The 19,089-nt window shown below is 41.2% G+C and overlaps 1 protein-coding gene across 1 annotated transcript in view; it reads left to right on the top strand.

Annotated features, from left to right (window-relative positions):
- The first annotated feature begins 917 nt into the window (after window positions 1-917).
- LOC137295430 (uncharacterized) overlaps window positions 918-19,089 on the top strand; it is a 44,647-nt gene continuing 26,475 nt past the window's right edge. The window contains exons 1-16 of the mRNA XM_067826796.1: window positions 918-1,034; window positions 4,104-4,226; window positions 4,605-4,846; window positions 5,336-5,452; window positions 5,837-5,975; window positions 6,451-6,558; window positions 6,898-8,385; window positions 8,808-8,900; window positions 9,069-10,139; window positions 10,805-10,903; window positions 11,176-11,314; window positions 11,494-11,675; window positions 11,765-13,094; window positions 13,646-13,719; window positions 13,977-14,072; window positions 14,314-15,756. Of these exons, the coding sequence (XP_067682897.1) occupies window positions 968-1,034; window positions 4,104-4,226; window positions 4,605-4,846; window positions 5,336-5,452; window positions 5,837-5,975; window positions 6,451-6,558; window positions 6,898-8,385; window positions 8,808-8,900; window positions 9,069-10,139; window positions 10,805-10,903; window positions 11,176-11,314; window positions 11,494-11,675; window positions 11,765-13,094; window positions 13,646-13,719; window positions 13,977-14,072; window positions 14,314-15,756 (6,811 nt within the window). The 5' untranslated portion in view covers window positions 918-967. The remainder of the gene's footprint in view (window positions 1,035-4,103; window positions 4,227-4,604; window positions 4,847-5,335; window positions 5,453-5,836; window positions 5,976-6,450; window positions 6,559-6,897; window positions 8,386-8,807; window positions 8,901-9,068; window positions 10,140-10,804; window positions 10,904-11,175; window positions 11,315-11,493; window positions 11,676-11,764; window positions 13,095-13,645; window positions 13,720-13,976; window positions 14,073-14,313; window positions 15,757-19,089) is intronic.

Here is a 19,089-nt window from a genome sequence, read left to right on the forward strand (position 1 = left end):
CGTGCACAATGCAGTGTGCACTCATTCAACGGTTGATAAACAGGAAATGCTGACCCCGTTCAGCACAAATTCGCAGTTACCACTCCTCGTACATATACAACTTCACAACAAAACAGACACAATTCCCTTCACAATTTGTCTGTTGCACAGTTATGCCGATTAGACTAACACTTACGTATCGATAATGTTCATAGTTACAAATAAGCCATGTACACTGAAAAGGAGTCCCGGTGAGATGGGAAATTCAGACCGGAGGAGTGAGTTGGGGTTTACAGTGTTTTTAGCAATATTCCAGCAATATCACGACGGGGAACAATCGGAAATGGACTTCGCGCATTGTACCCATGTGGGAATCGAACCTGTGTCTTCGGCGTGACGAATGAACCCTCTTACCACCCAGTTTTTCTGCCGCTCATCAGACATGGGGAAACGTAGTTTAATTTGCTTCGTTTAGGGCTTTAGCACTACAGGGAGCGCTTATAGGTTCAGGGGCTGAAACAGACCCATTTACTTGTAAGGTGGGCTACTATGGTTTGCTTGACACATATTTCATACTGTTTGTAACGAAGCCTCGCATTGGCAGGAATAAAGTAGTTGAGGTTGATGTAACTATACCCTGTCTTATGCCCTAAACTGTCACACATCTCTAAGCTAATAATTAATATCTTAAATCATTATGATAAAAAGTATAAATCACAGATGTGCCTCCTTGAAGGATAGAATTAGAATTACTTACATCAGTGGGCCTAGAATTCAGTGCAGGCTTGGAGCAAGGCTATTTATACCCGGTACATATTGAGGCAGATGTCCCCGAGAAGCTACCGTAGATCTGAGACCACGACATGCGTCACTGCTTCTCCTGCGCAGCAAGAGAAAAGGCGGATGTATCGCCCCGGTATTATCTAGGCGACAGAAACATTTTGCGACGCAAACAAGGGATGAAACGAAAGTTCTAACTTTCGTTGTGATGGCGACTACCACGGGGGAACAGCACCATGTTGTATGGCTGTTGATGTTGATGTTTACAACTGCCGGTAGGTGTACCTGTTTACTGTCAGTACGTTCTAAACCTCTGAGAGTTACCGTGACCGAGGGCGAGCAGGCTGGAAAGAGTTTGAAATTTATTTATAGTGGTATGTCGCCCTAGATAGCTTCCATCTCTAGTTGGATGCGAGTACGCGGTGTATATTCTAGCATTAACACTCCTTGTCGCATTAAGGACCTGTGACTTGTATGTGCAGGACACTGTGTGTTCGTGTGTGTGTGTGTGTTTGTGTGTGTGTGAGAGAGAGAGAGGGAGAGGGACCGGAGAGAGCGAGGGATAGAGGAGTGAGGCGAAGGTGTCTTCTGTCTGTTTCTCTCTTTCTCTCCCTGTCTATCTCTCTCTCTCATTGTCTCTCTCACACTCTTGCCCTTTTCTCTTTTTTCTCTCTCTCACACGTGCGATGAAGGTGTCTACACACACTCTCTCTCTTTCTCTTTCCCTGTCTGTCTCCCATTCTCTCTCACACTCTCTTCTGACTACTCTCTCACACACACTTGCATTAGAGATTATATACCTCCACATAAAATTTGTTCCACCTGTTCGTCCTATGTTGCGTTGATTGCGTTCACAAAGCGGGCCCGCCCATAATTGCTTAAGACTTTTTCTGCATCATATCTATGTTTAATGACATCGGTAAACCTCTAAAAGCCACAGCCTCGTTTTCTTTTGCTTCATGATACCAAGCGGTGACGTCCTGTGATGTGACCGAACTGAAATACTGATCACGTGGCTCACCTGTCCAGGATAAAATGATAAAGTCAACAAATCTGTTAAAAGCAAGAATGTTCTAGGTTCTAGGATATACATCAGTGTCGATGTCACATTATAAAAGTGAGTGAGTGAGTTTAGTTTTACGCCGCACTCAGCAATATTCCAGCGATATGGCAGCGGTCTGTAAATAATCGAGTGTGGACCAGACAATCCAGTGATCAACAACATGAGCATCGATCTGCGCAATTGGGAACCGATGAAATGTGTCAACCAAGTCAGCGAGTCTGACCACCCAATCCCGTTAGTCGCCTCTTACGACAAGCTGAGCCACCTTTTAGGGCAAGCATGGGCTGCTGAAGGCCTATTCTACCCCGGGACCTTCACGGGTCCACATTATGAAACGAAATTCACCAATGTTTTAAATTAGGGACGTGATGTATTCAATCAGGAAGACGACAACTGTTTAGTTAGAGAATAAACAGCTGCTTGTTTTTCAGTCATTGATGTAGTAACCCTTTGTAAACGTGTATCAGAATGGTGGAGGGGGATCAGGTGGCTAGCTTACTTGACCGATATTGTACTGAAAAGCCCAAGGGGAAACATCCTTGAATTCAACTGCCGAATACGAATATCTGTCTTTCCTGTGTACATGTACTTCAACTATTACTCGAAAAATCAAACCATTATTCTATAAACCAAGGCATTATTCTATACATCAAGTCATTATTTGTACAATTTAAATATATCCATGTGGATATATAGGGTGTGTGAAATTGCATAATCGATATTCGACCGCAGATCAGCATCGTGAATGATCAGATTCCAAAGTTTACAGATTTTTGCGGTTAAATCGTTTGCTCGTCGCGGAGAAGCCCGGCTCGATTCCCTTTATGTGTACAAGACGTTAAGTTCATTTCTGGTGTCCCCATATCTGGTGATATTACTGAAATAGTTCTAAAAGCGGCGTAACGCACTCACTCCTGTCACGGTATATGTTTGCAGTATATGTTTGCAGTATATGTTTGCAGTATATGTTTGCAGTACTGTGATATCTTAACATCATCAATTTCATACTGTAACTATCCCAATATCCATATTTAATATCCTACCTGTAAAAGTTAATAATGATATCTCTAAAAGAATATTTGTATCCCCTGCTGAATCTGAAATGATTGATGAATCATATAAATTGTTTTGTGACGCACTGATCATATATGCATGCATGAGAACAAAACTAGTGCTGGGTTTTGTTTTCCAGACTGTAGTGTATGCACATGCATGTATACCACAGGCCACTCGCGAAAGGGTGAATGAATGATTTTGTTTTTACGCCTGTTTATTTTCATTTCAAGGGGTATTTGTGCGTTTGTTAATGTCTTAATCTTAAGAATTCATATTTCGGTTGATCGAGTTGAATTTGCCAAACGAATATATTCCACGAACCTATACTGACGAGCAGAATCTATGGACTTGGGCACACAGTGGATGGAATTCAAAAGACACCTGACGTATATATTCGTACACCTAAATGCATTATTGAGTCACTGCATTTTCCGACCCAGTGATCACTAGTTTGTCCGGCATGTTTACCGGTCAGTGCTGGTTGGCATAAGTAATATTGTGTATTATATTTATGATATTTAAGTTTAATGGCGGGTTCTACCTAGAGAACATGATATGCATACTGCCCACTTCGCCACATCTTTCATGTTTTCGCCAATTCATACAATTTGCTCGACTAATTTGCCCTTTAAGGTCAATGAAATTGTTATTTTAATTGAAAAAAACCCGAATCTGTCTGGGAATAGTCTTTCTCTTGTCTAGGCATTTAATATTCAAGCACGTTCGATTAAGGCTTATATGTAAACGAATGTCAACGTAATGCGGAAAAGGACTGACTGGAATATATATAATTTATTATTTTCTTGAGTGTCTTGAGATCGAATATCTAACTGGAGAATGTTCTGGATAAACAGGGGCACGGAATCCACGCACAGCGAATTGAAGCGTCTAGTACAATATGCTCTCTCCCCTAATGATGAAGTGGTAGTGAGTGAGTGAGTGAGTGAGTGAGTGAGTGGGTTAATCTTCCAACTATTGTAGCGGCGCTTTGTAAATACTCGAGTCTAGACCTAACAACCCAGTGATCAACATCATGAGCATTGATCTATGCAGTTGGGATAGGATGACGTGTCAGCCAAGTAAGAGACCTATCGATAGTCGCTTATTATGGGTTAATGAAGATCAGTTCTAGCCCGGATCTTCACTGATCTGATCAGACGGCAAAGCCTCTAGACATAATTAAGAAGAATACAGTATAACTACTTGTACTTGTGATCTTTGACAGTGCATGGGCAGTGTGATGAAGCCCTGGGCCTTGAAAGTGGCATCGTAGAGGATACCCAAATAACAGCATCATCTTCACAATATTATTACTATCCGCCTTCTTCAGCAAGACTTCATGGTCGATGTACGGATGAGTATTTTGTTAATCTTCATGTATCATATCATAACATAATGCATAAAATATTCTCAAGACTAGGACAATTTTTATGTCCAGACTTTAATTTAATGGAATTGGTTTATGTATAGCAAACGTATGGATTTGACAATATCATAATATTTTCTGATCGCCTATATCGTTAAGTAAATTATATTTTCATTTGAAACCTTAATTAATAAATATATGCCATCATTATTATTCTAGCAGATTTTTGTTTCCATAAATAGCGTCATTTTGTGTCATTTCGTTATCAAAACCCTTTCTAATAATTGACATTCCATGTAATTCAGCATGTACTTTAGCCAAAACCACAACAAGTTTATATTTCTTGTTTTGACTTGTCAGATGGATGGTTGCCTTCGTCTACAAAAGATTACTTGAGAATTGACTTCCTGGACTACAAGGAGATAACTGGCCTGTCTGTGCAGGGAAGCAGCCACCGAAGAATAAGTTCGTTGTCGCTTTTCTACAGCTTGGATGGACTTGTATGGGAAACATACACGGAGAGCCAGGGCAACAAAGATATTGACGTGACTGCAGAGTCCTGGTCCGATGTTGCCAAAATAAAACTGGTTCCGTCAATTAAAGTACGTAGGTCACCTTTACATATACCTGAATATACCAAAATACTGGTAGGAATTCGACGAAGGGTATGAATAATTTGGCTTGCATAAATATAAAAGCTTTTCCTATTTGTTCATTTTTTTCACGGGACCCATTTATTTGAATTCGTATCTGCCTAAAGCAATGTTTGAAGGTACATTGCACATGTATAAAACAGTATAAAATGTTTGATGCATTCTAGAAGTCGGTATGTCATTAGTGAAGCATACGACTTCATTACATGGCTGGTTGGCTTAACATTCTTGCACAGTTATCAAGCTACAAGAATAACCTGTTATCCCACGCGTAATCCATTAGGTCGTATGCTTCATTAGACATAATAACATTTTCACTTGATTGTGAAACTGATGACGATATTTATCATCTGTGCTCGTTTGTATTACGAGGGTTAATGCTAAACTGCAGCATACACTCGTGTAGTGATAAATGTATATCATTGTATTCATGCCTAGGCGAGATATGTTGCCGTCAGCCCCACATCCTCCAACTCTGCTATACGCCTTGAGGTTCATGGCTGTAACACCTCTGTTGATCAAGAACAACCTACAGTGATAAACAGCGATATAAGGGTACGTTTTCACTTTAGACTGTACAAGATACAGTTGAATATGCAAGTCCCTTTCACGATAAAAGTGTGTGAAATACCAAGTGATCACTGGGCGCATCTAGAAATTATGATTTAATCAACGATTACACCTGCCACCGGTACCGTAGCCTTTGTTTAGCATCCATAAATCCAACATGGGTGAAGGAGTTTAGTTTTATTCCGATTTTAGCAATATTCCAGAAATGTCACGACGAGGGACACCCGCAATGGTCCTCACACATTGTGCCTATGTGGGGAATCGAACCCGTGTCTTCAGCGTGACGAGTGAACGGCATTAACTACTAGGCTACCCCACCGCCTACCATCCATCATGGGACTGATTTGCTAACTACATGACTGTTTTCAGGGCAATACCGTATGGACAACGAGTGGGAGTCCTTACGTTGTCAATTCCCTGATCACGGTTCGTCCAGCCACACATCTACAGATACAGCCTGGAGTTGTGGTTATTTTCAATGCCACTGACGCTGGTATCCTTATTCGAGGTACTGAACCTTCCATTACCTTGCCATCGCAGAACAAAAAAAATGTGACACCCCACTTGACACGTCATTGCCACTAAAGTACTTGCAACATGACAGAAACTGAAAACTACAGAGAAATAATAACTGTTATTGGTCCACTCTGGTCGATGTTGAAATGTTGCTATCTTCATGATAATTGAATAGTATATTTTGCGAAATACTGTTTCACAAAACATATCTGTACTTGTATATACACTTACTACATTAATACACGCACAAGACAGGCACTCATGACGTAATCCCAAAATCTTTTAATATCACCTTTAAGTAACATTAAACATTCATACGGTTACTTCACTAACATGGGCTTAGTAAAAGTAGCTTTACATTCTTAGTTTGCTATGTCCACATCTGAATCACACGTGACTATTCTATTACCTTTGAGGAGTGTATTTCGATATTTCTTTCATTGAACAACATGCATTTTTTCATTAAGGCTCGTTGACTGCAGCTGGTATTCAAGGCTTGCCTGTTTCGTTCTGGTCAAGTGACGTTCCTTCTGGAGCACAAAATCGTTGGAAAGGCCTCAGAACTGAGCAAACAGGTACAGATATCTGCTGTATTTGGTGACTGAAAATAATTGTGTAACAGAACACAAGTACGCTTTTTTTTCGATATAACTGAATATCACAAGGTACTGTTTTCAAATAGTACAGGCTTTACATGTAGAAAGCGTAAACACTGTTTCCTTCTATACAATTTGTCTGTCACATGATATTATTACTTGTTCAAATAGCACATGATAATTTATAAACATTATTTACTTCTATACAATCTATATTAGACATGTTGGTATTTAAAAGGGTAGATATGCACCATTGTGCAATGAAACCTCATACGTCCTTTCAAAACGTGGCATTGTGCTTTCTTCTATTTATTCCAGGTGTTCTTTCCTGCAATTTCTGCACAATACGACATGCCAATGTTGGTGCCATGGGACCCCCTGATTCCATGTCTTTTAATAACACCAAAGTTTACTACAACTCCAATGGCATAATCTTAACAAATGGAGGCTCTGGAACCAAATCATTTCACCGTCTTCAAGTGTCACAAAATTTGAATAATGGTTTAGTTGTGTCTGATGACTGGGTATCTCGAAGTGGACTTTTCTTTGAGCAATGTATCTTCAACCAGAACGGTAAACATGCATTGTTGCTATCAAGTTCATGCGACGTTGAGTTATATCGATGCAACATTCGATACAATCGGGATTCCGGAATAGTGTCAGATGATAATGGAATTAGGATGACCGTCACTGAGAGTGATATAACGGGGAATTACAAGTTTGGCTTCCAAATGTCGCAGTCTGGTTATGCTAGCATAATATCGTCTCATGTTGACAACAACGGAGTAGGACTAAAACGAAGTAATGGTGGGGAAACCATAATCCGAAACTCAACATTTAGATTCAATTCAAAAGAAGCAATTCTCTCCGATCCACGATTAAATGGAATCCTCAATATTTCTTCGTGCACCTTTGAACGCAACAGTCACGGCCTGCGTATTAACGGCTACGTGAACCGAGTGAATAGCCTTGTGACCGTCAATGACTGCGAATTTACAAAGAATACATACGCAGGTGTAAGTGTAAAATCCGATATGTATAGGCATATCTTTAACATCTCTCTCACTTACAACACATTTCAAGGCGGTCCGTCCTATACAGAAGCCTATGCGATTTACATTTCCCTTGAGGATTTTGACTCAAGCAGATTCGCCTCTCTACTTATAAGAGGTAACAACATCACGAATTTTGCAGACTCCACCGACATCAAAGTATATCAAGGTAACAGGTATTCAAACTATGCAAAAATGCCTATCAACATCTCTGAAAATCATTTTGAAGATTCCTATACCAGGTATGCGCTGTATCTATATGCCGATGGAGCTGATGTTGCCAACAACGTCTTCAGAAACAGTTCACGTGTAGGTTCCTTGAAATTAACGGGATCAAACAGCAGAATATACCGAAATGTATTTGAAAATCCAAACTCAACATACGACTTGATTACGTACGAACTTTATAATGATCAAACGTTTCTTGATGCGAGTGGAAATTATTGGGGTACCACAGACCAACGAGGAATCCGTTCACGGATATATGACTTCTATCATAACATCAGCAGAGCTGAGATACTGATTGACCCATACTTCACGTCCAAGTCTATGGATGTGACTTCAAATGGGACCACTATGTTCGCTGATGATGAACCGTACGATATTGGCGGAGTGTTGCAGGAAGACGTCCTTATCCGCCCTGATCAGAGACTGGTGGTGAAGAGAACTATTGTGGTGCCTGAAGGAAAAACACTTACCATCCTGCCAAATGTCACTCTTACCTTCCATGGAGACCAGGGGATCGTTGTTAAAGGTAAAAAGCATGGGTTACTGAAGATCCTCCTGTGAAGGTCCGGGGTAGAATAGGCCTTCAGCAACCCATGCTTACCATAAAAGGCGACTATGCTTGTCGTAAGAGGCTACCAACGTGATCGGGTGGTCAGATTCGCTGACTGGGTTGACACATGTCATCGGTCCCCAATGGCGCAGATCGATGCTCATGTTTTTGATCACTGGATTGTCTGGTACAGACTCGATTATTTACAGATCGCCACCATATAGCTGGAATATTGCTGAGTGCGGCGTAAAACTAAACTCACTCACTACTGAAGATCAATCCTAATCCGGATCTTCAAGGACAGAACAGAACATGACATGCATGCATATATTATTTATGAAGAAGTGGATGTGGACAATAAGGAAAAGGCATTTTACTTCAGGAACCTTTTTTTTCAGGTACACTGAAAATTAATGGATCTTCAACTTTACCTGCAATTTTACAAAATGGCACCAACAACAAATGGGGAGGCTTGATTCTTACAAATAGCAGTAAGTAAATGTACATTGATACGATCAACAGTCAATCTTTCAGTGCTATGTTTTATCATACCAGACACAAGTAAATCCAACGCTAAAAACGTTTCCTAACTGTGTTGGGTTAGTTTCAGAACAGTACTGTCACTGATAATTAAACCCAACCCCATTCCTTCATTGTAGATCTGGAAGTTACCTATGGTTCTTTGAAAGCAGCAAGGACAATTGAAGACATCCGCAGTACAGAATGTTCCTCCAAGCTGGTGTTGGCTCTACTCCATAGCTCTGTTGACACAGAATCTCTTAACGTGAGATCTTCCCGCTTCAATGTAACAATATCAGAATCTCAGTTGGTTATCCCGAATAATGATATTACCCTGTCTACTTGTTCAGGAACATCAGCAAGCAATGATACAGGAAATATCATTTTAGAGAACTCTAATTTCACCTCCAAGGCAGTAAAAATTACTACCAAAGGAAATTCTGCCCCACATGCGTTCACAGCAAGCGGGTCCGTTTTCAATGCAGGCGGTGTTATATGTGACTCGGGCCACTCATTGACCACTGTAATGTTTCTGAACAATACTCTCAGTGTGCATGAAGGTCGCGTATGTAGGATAAAAGGTCAATATTTAGATGTTGAAATCGCAAATAATTCATTTTGGGCTCCATCGGGAACTGCTGATATTGATCTTAGCGGCGATGCTGAAAACAGGGTTATAATTAGAGAAAACAATTTCAATATTGGAAATATGGAATTTAAATCCCAACAATCTCTCAAAGAGAAAATAAATGCAACAATGAATACGTTCAGTTCTTGCCTGCTTACTCTGAAAACACCGGATGTTGTCATAACACACAATGTGTTTGAAACCAGTTTCGACTACTTCATGAAATTCGCCAGTGATGATTTCAGGGATACAGTTATCAACGCTAGTTACAACTATTGGGGAAAAGACACATTTTCGGCTATAAAAGCAAAGATATATGACAAATCCAACGACGCGGTCCTGCCTGAGATATCAATCATGCCATTTTTCAAAGATAGGGACATGATAGATCTTGTGGAGACAACACCTTTCCTCGACTCAAACGGATCATTAGGTGGTACCGTTAGAGGAAGCTTTACTCTGACCAGGGCACAAAGTCCCTACACTGTCCTGAGTAACATTATTGTTGGCAAAGATGACACTCTGACGATAGATACTGGCGTGGAGCTTCTGTTCAAGGAAAGCGTTGGAATGCGAGTTGAAGGTGAGTGAGTGAGTACGGTTTTAAGTAGCATTTAGCAAGCAAACAGGTTATGTCACGGTGTCGAACACCAGAAATGAGTTTCACACAATGTACCTATGTGGGGCATCTAAACCCGGTCTTCAGCGTGACAGGCGGTCGCCGTAGCCATTAAGCTACCCTACCGCCGCCCTGCGAGTTGGTATGTCAATGTAGTAAAACCATATTGCCTCCATATTCTCCGGAAAGTTCTTGGTGGGTTCGACTGGGCAGTGGTTCCCGGGGGAAGTCCCAGTCGCTGTCTGGGCTGCGTGTAGAGGGGGCGAGGGCCCTGAGCTGATGATGAGGGTTACCAGCCTGACTGTGCCAGGATCAACCAAACCCTCTCTGCTGCATATCTATCGTAATCTGTAAAACATAATAATAATAATCATAGTCCACTTATCGTGCGCATTACTCCATGCACAATGCATGCGCCCAAACAATCTGATTACTAGTACTCCGATTAACCCAAGCTGCCCGTTAGGTGCTAGAAGGTTAGTGGTTACATGACTTATTCCATCGGGCACATTTGATCATACAGTTTATGTTAGAACAGTGTTTTTCTTTCTTACAACGCTAGCGCTCTCATGTCATGAAATAATTTGTAACCATTACATGTAATATATATGTTTACGTTCATTGTTTAGGAAGCCTCTATGTTAGGGGATCGAGAGACATGCCAGTCCGATTCAATCCGGCCACTGTTGGCAAACCATGGGAGGGACTGAAAGTGACTGAACGGCCACGTAAGAATACACCAATCGTTGTAAATATACTGGACAAAATATGTTAGGGATATTTTTATGATTGATATTTTATCAGTGTGTCAATGAATAAATAGATCATTATACATAATTTCAAAATTTACATATATCGCTATATATTTCCTGGATAACAACATTTACCAGAATATGATATTGCCGTAATTGACCCGTTCTACTGTAACCCCGTATTTTCATCACATGTGCGCCACTCAACAAGACGGTTGTCTACGTTCATATGACCCATGCCTTTGCAGGAATCGTTCGGTTTGCTGGCGGTAGTGATGAACGCGAAGGCAGAGTAGAGGTTCTGGTTGGAACAGAATACAGCACCATCTGCGATGATGGCTTTGATCTTCGTGATGCAGAAGTAGTTTGCAGAATGGCAGGCTTTGCGTGTGTAGTTTACTGTTAAATTTATTCTGGTGCTCTTCATGGTTATTTCAAAAACCCGCATTGATGCTTTGTACAGTTCATCTTGTTGACATTCAAAGTGTTATCTGTATATGCAGTTAGTACTAATCTGTCCATATACATCTCTGAAAACCTACAAATTTTGTTTGTGCATGTTTTAGCCCTGAAGGTGGAGTGACGTATTACACTCAGTCAAAGTTTGGACCTGGCTCAGGGACTATCGAATATACAAAGTTGCACTGTGTGGGCAATGAATCACACGTAAACCAGTGTATCAACGAAGAATCGTATTGCTATCATGGCGAAGACATCGGGGTGAGATGCCATGGGGATTATCTCGCAGGTAACTGAAGAATTTATAAGATTTTTCTATTGCGTAATTCTGTATGTTAAATCCTCAGATATTCTTATTATTTGTTTTTATTTTTTCAGCGCCAACCCCTGATACTCAACTTGAATATCTAGAGGTTAATGACACACTTCAAGGAATAGTTCTAAATGGCAATATTACTAAAATATCAAATGTAAAGTCCTCCTTCTCAAAAGCTAGTGGCTTTACTATCTCCAAGTATGGGACATCCTTGCCCGTTATGGATGGCCTAGAGTCATCGTCCAATGATTTACATGGTATAAGGATTCACGGCATAGACAAACATTCAAGATCCACTGTGGCTGGTTGTGTGTTATCAGGAAATACAAAGTATGGGATATATTTATCAGGATATGGTCTTGTAGCTGTCAATAACTGCACGGTTGCAGATAATCGCATTGGGATTGGTTCCGAATCGTCAGTGTATTTAGACATTGCCGTAACAAACAGTGTCGTAAGAGCTAACACAAGATATGCCATTTACGTGTACCCTGGGTCAAGCAGCAGCCACGAGGTGCGACTCAGTGTCCGTAGGAGCAGTATGATAACACATGATACACGGTACAAGAAATACTCATTTTCCTTATATTTTAGCTACAGAGGAGTTATTTATATGGAGGGATATCAGATAAAATCTGGCGAAATACAACTCGAAGAAAATGTATTTGAAGGAAATGTAGGGAGTATTTTTGTGATTGACTATTTCACCCAAAATGGAAATACCGCATTGATCTTTACTAACAATACTTTTATAAATAACCGAGGCCAAATTCTCAGTATCAGCCTGCAAGGTCAAAATAAACAGACAGTAAACATAACATCAAATGCATTCATTAATAACAATGCCCTTTCAAGCACTGCACCTATGATAGCGATATCTGATATGCCAGCTCGCTCAGTGATACAAATTTTAGGAAACATGTTCAGGAACAATATTGCCTCAAGTGTTATTCATATGCCGAAAGAAGAGAGTACATTTTCAAACATTAAGATCAACAACAATTCCCTGGTTCTGAACCAAGTTACGAATGCCATTCTCATTGAAATATACCAAATTGAAATAAACAACAATTCTTTCTTCAATCCAAATGCATTATGTGAGTTGAAAGTGGCGGCATTCAAGAGCGATCTTGAGAATGATGCAAGATGGAACTATTGGGGATTCACTGAACTGTCTCAAATCAAGGACAGAATTTGTGGATTTGACGTCAATATGGAACTTGGATTTGTGTCGTACATTCCCTTTCTACTGTCCAATACAACTATGTCTGAGGCAAGTGTGAGACCGACTGATTTCTTTGAGCTGGGGGCAGTTGGAGGAGTGGTAGAGGAGGAGATAACCCTGACTGGACGGTCCGAACCATACGTCATTCAGAGGTCAATATTGATCAGGTAAGACTGGGGATCGTGTGTATTGGCTGAGTCAATGGCATCGTGGGTCTTGTTTTGGTGTTTAATTAAGATGTAATGGATCGTTTGACTGCAACATGCTTCCATTGTTGTTTTGGCCGCACGCAGCAGTATTCCAGCTTGATGGCAGAGGTCTGTGAATGAGTCCAGACTACACAATCCAGGGATAAACAGCATGAGCGTCGATCCACGCAAGTCAAGTCATCTAACCTGACTATTCAGTCTCGTTAGTCGTCTCCTAGGACAAGCAACTGTTACTGAAGATCAATTCTGACCCGATGTATTATATCTTTTTAGTTTAGTAGAAATTGTAAATCCTCCAATGATATCTTAATCAGCTTCATGGGGATGTTTTTCGGGTATCCAAATCCCCCCAGGTGCGATGGGGTGGCCTACCAGTTTTTGACCTACTGTTCAAAAAGGGTTTAATCTGCTCCCCGAACAATTTTCCTATATACCAATATCCTTCATCCCTTCTACAGGTGTAAAGGAAGACTTGTTATAATTTATTATATCCATCATCATTCTTACAGAAATAAAGGAAGACTTGCCATTCACGCTGGAGTTCAGCTTTTCTTCATGGAAAAAAGGGGTATTTATTCGTATGGTGAGTGTCCATCTCTATTCGTACTGAACTACTGATTCATAGATCACCGGAACCTTGTCTCCTGTTGTCTCCATAACTTCATCGTGAGTTCAGTCATAGGAATTATATAAAATGTCAAATATTGATCAGCCACGGTTTAAACAAAGTGTCTTACTTTTCGGAAGTGTCATGAAATAACTACTTGCTGCTGTCCAGCTATGTCATATAGCTTTAAATGGTTGTTTAGACCTGCATTTACTATATGGATGTGTCGCCAGGATCTCTGGAGACTGTCTCATCCAGCACCAAGCGAGTTGTGCTCAAGAGTCATACCGTTAAGCCCTGGCATGGAATTGTTTTCAATCACATATCAGGTAAGGACGTTACCAATCAACTTTGCTTCACAGTATCTGTATGCAAACCAGCATCATGTATGTGCCGTGTGCATTTGAATGCAGTGAAAACAAAAGCAGAAGTGAACGCCTTTGACAAAGAATTTAATTGTTCACTGGACAAAACCCAAGTATTCGTGTTTAAATGATCTTATATTTAACAACACTTGACAATATAATTTATGTCAACGTGTTCTGTGCAGGATTATGTTTTCTATTTCAGGGATCATTTTACGAAATGTCAATATAACTGGATCGTATTATGGTTTGATAACCTACACAAACAACATGACCCTGTCTGGCTGCAGCATTGCAAACACCGAGAGATCTGGGATGACGATAGGGGATGGAGTAGGAATGGTAAATCTGGGACGAACTACTATCTTTGAGAGTAAAAGATACGGTGTTGTGATCCAATCAAATTCAGTGCTGTTGCATAATGGGTTTGTACACAGCAATGGCCTGAGCGGGGTTTACCGTAACGGTAAATCAGGAAGTATTTCTCTGGAAGAAATGGAAATCTTCAACAATGAGGAATTTGGTATATATGTGAAACTGGATTCTTTCAACAAAAATCACACAATTAAGATAAGTAACTGCTTTGTTCATGATCATAAGAACATGCCTGCCGTTCGTCTGATATCATCAAGATACTATGATGGCATTTCAAACATAACAGTGAGTGATTGCATCTTTGAGAACAATGATGGATCTACGCACATTTCAGCAGTTGGGAACGCTGGAGAGGATGACAGAAGAAAGATTGTTATGAGATCAAACACATTACGAGGTCAGGCAACCGTTGCCATAGTCACCACTGGCAGGAGTGAGGTGTTGGTTACTGATAACAAGGCAGATAATATCACGTCACATTCAAAATGTTTATTTGAGATAGACTTGAAGAAGGGATCATGGGACAGTCAAACTGTAACATTATCGGTCAGCTCCAATGTCATAGCACAAGTTTTCGGACGTTGTGCATTTTCTTTATCAGCGTTTAAAGCGCCAAGCGGATCATTCTTGTATAACCAGATTACACAATCACATTTTACAGAAGGGACACTAACTTTAAATTTGGAAAATTACACGTTATCTGAGAACATTTTGGACAATCCCAGTTCTGACTTTGAGTTGAAGGTAACTAAACTTGGCAGTGGCTATATCAACGCCTCGCACAACTGGTGGGGAACAACAGACGAAAATGTGGTCAGAGACAAAATTGTGGAAAGATCTGATGACACAAGACTCCTGAATGTAATTCATCTGCCAATATCGGTAAACCAGGCATTTGACTGTTCGCAAGTGAACAACTGCAGTGGCAAAGGAGAGTGCGTCAGACCCAACGGATGCAGCTGTATCAGCGGATGGAAGGGGGATGGCTGTGATGAGTACGACTGCTCCGACCTCAGTGAATGTAATGGCGGAAGATGTATTGGACCCAATCTCTGCGAGTGCATCGATGGCTGGACGGGCGAGTCGTGTGCTGTTGCTACCTGTTACAAAACCAATAACTGCTCAGGGAGAGGATTTTGTGGAGAGCCGGATAGATGTACTTGTCTTTCACAGTACAGAGGAACATCTTGCGAGGCCTGTGCTCTAAATACATGGGGGCGTAACTGTGCACCCTGTCCCAAGTGTGTACATGGTTCATGCGACGCGCAGACAGGTATGTTGAAGTAGCATACTAGTATATGTTTTCTGTGTGTTGATTATTCAAGGCTTTGAACGTGAAGGGTGAACGTACACGATCACCTGCCTGTCTGACTGCCTACCTGACAATTAACCTATCTACCTACTTTTACCTACTCAATTACGTGTAAGCATGCGTGCATGAACCATTCATCTATCCACCCATTAATTCATCCATTGATCCATCCACAAATATATACATCCACACATACACATACGCATACAGAAATACACACGCATACACTCATGCACGCGCGCATGCACGTACATACACGCACACACATACATACGTACACCTTTTGAAGATTGCTTTACATTCACCTTTACGAATATTTCGTCTTGGAAAGATAAAATACTATCAGTTACAATCCAGGGATCGTACCTTGTCACCACGGGGCTTGTATCGCTTAGAAACAGTGTTAGAAAGACATATAAGTGTGTACGCCCTGCCCTCGTACCATGTAAAAGGATGTAACGACGAAACCGCTCCTCCTCAATCAAAAGTTAGATTTCACCACGAGTAGTATAGGGAATGGGGGTTCTGGCTCACTTTCAAGAAATGTCTCTACAAAGCCTTATTTACTAAATAAGGCTTTGGTTGGGCCATTAGCTCTTGCTACTATTACCCCTACTACAAAAAAGTTGGCGGTAATTACTGTGCCTTGGTAGGAGGTAATACTGTGCCGTACGGTACGATCAATAATTCTTCTCTTACAAATCCCCTACCCGGCCCATCCCTCAAGTAGTACAAGTTAGGTTCGTCGGATTTCATATCCACTTTATCTATGTTGTAAGTTTTGACTGACCATATAGGATCGGTGGCTCGCTTACGGCTATCGCCTCTATGTCATGTTTATATCGATGAAACAGTTTAACGTGAACCGCCTACGATCTCTTTGGTATTCATAATAAAGGCTTGCTGGGCTTTTTGTATTCCCTGTGCTATGTACTTTTTTTTCTCATCCTCGCTGATAGCAGACTTACGAGATTTGGACCGAATATCTTGTTTCATTCCGTTATATTTTGTGAGTTCAGAGAGGATTGAACGAAACTCCTCTTCTGATATCTTACTGTCAGAGAGTGCCGTGGAAATACGCTCACTCACTGTGTTCAGCTTTGCTTCGGCCAGAACCCTGATCTCGTCGTGTTTCAATGCCTTACGATTAAGTCTGCGTGATACTAACTTAAGAGCCAACCCTACCAACCCTGTCACCCCAGCCGTTATTTCAATACCTAGTACTATAGGTGCAGCCACGATGGTGGTTAACAACCCAACGCCTGCCGCCCCTAGTCCCATGCTGGTTGCCATAAGGGTAGTGTCAGCCCCGTCCACGATATTGAAAGCTCTATTGTACTTTTTACATAGTGCTTTCCGCGTGTCACGGTCTTGTTCTAGTTGACGTTTCACATCACATAACTGCCTCAAGCGGAACCCATCTACGGTTTCCAACGTCTTCGCTACTTCCTCTACGACTGGGTACAGACCCATCCTATAATATATATTTTGAAAGATATTTTAATTGGGTTTCAGTTAATAGTCCATAAGTGAATTTGAATTCTACAAGTTCTAGACCACTCTTCAGGGTAATAGGTGAGAGGTTAATAGACTTTCCTGTTGTAATAAAAACCCCACTGAGGCTTATTAAGCGGTTGTTTATATGACCCGGGGTATCCCGTTGTATAACAATACGACAATATTGGTATAGGTGTTCGTCATACCAGTGTATTGTCAACCCGGGTACAATTTGGTGTACTCTTGAGGTGTTTTCATTGCTTGAATAAAAGAAGACTTCTATGATGAGTGTGGAAGGGGAGAATATATCAAGAATATTTATATTACTCAAACGATTGCTAAATGTTAATTTATTTCCCCATACAGAATTTAACCCATTTTTTTTGTCACCAATAGTTACCATGGGTAATCTACTCTCCGGAATGAAATCTCCGACCCAGCTACCGTTGTTACTAATCTTAGAGATCACCTCATCTGCGTCCATTGTGATATAAGGTGAGGCGAGTGTTAAGTTGATCTCCCATTTGGGCTCTTTAAAATCTGATAACGACACCCGTCTGTACACGTTGTCTTTGAAGTGCAGGATATATAAGGCGTCTTCCTCACCAGGCTGATCGAATCCCTCTGTATCTCCCAGGTCGTTAAGTGTAGTGTTGGGATGATGACTGGTCATTATTATACTATTATGATATAATTTCCAACTGGTTTTCTGATAATAATTCAGGGGTTAACTTCATACCCATGAAGTGTATGTTGTCAGGTAGGAAGATATTGATTAGTGATATCTTGTTTTCCACGATCACGTTGACCCCCTGCAGACTGGTCTTGGAGTCGACACCCACCCGCACGTAAACGTTGCAAACTTGAAACTGGTGTCGTTTCACCCACCCGAGTTTGATCCCCTTCACGATCTCGACATCATTCACCGATGGTTCCCCTAGGTAGACTTTGATGAACAGTGTTGAGTTTGCCGGTAGATCCTCTAGTATCTTGACCACGCCTTCGAATTCAGACACCAACTGCAATTTCACGTTTTGCATGGCCGGTTTACTCGATAGCATGTGGGCTGCTATAGTGTTGACTGGGCTGACGACTATACTACGTCTCTGAGTTGGGACGTAAGCCACGAGCAGGGTTCCATTGTTCACGACTTTGTTTAGGTGGTTGTCTTTGTTATCAGTGAACACGTAAGGGGAGACGAGTTTAATATTGAGAAACCATTTGTTATCGGGTAACAACACCCACTTGTCATCTTCGGTGAAGACGAGCATATATGGTTTGTTTTTGACGACGGTAGTGCTCTCAACATCGTCTAAGTCGAACAGTTTACCTCCGAACGATGGGTATATTACCCAGTTGTCATCACCGGTGTTGACAAGGGTGTACTTAGTGTTGACTGTTGCTCTTGTGGTATCTATCATATCACTTAGGGTTCCACCGGAGGGGATTTCAACGCGTTTGTAAATGTTGTTTTTCAGTTGCAAGGCATACGATTTACCATCTACTCCGGGAGCGTCGAAACCGCGTGTGTCTCCGAGGTCGGAGATCCCGATATTGACGCATTTTTTCACTCCGGGCCCTTGTGCGCTGGTCATGTTACGTGAAGCGTTAAGCTGAGGTATCCTATATTTACAGGATTATGATTTATATCTAACACCGATATTGTCAGCTCAGGTATGTTGCCCTGGGTTAATCTCTTATACTGCCGTGGTGAAAATGACTCGGTTCTACCGTCGTTGAATTTCTCAGTTTTCACCGGCACTGCTCTCAATATAGTGGAAGGGTGACCTCCTTGAA

This window comes from Haliotis asinina, chromosome 8, assembly GCF_037392515.1.
Source record: "Haliotis asinina isolate JCU_RB_2024 chromosome 8, JCU_Hal_asi_v2, whole genome shotgun sequence".
NCBI classification, from domain to species: domain Eukaryota; kingdom Metazoa; phylum Mollusca; class Gastropoda; order Lepetellida; family Haliotidae; genus Haliotis; species Haliotis asinina.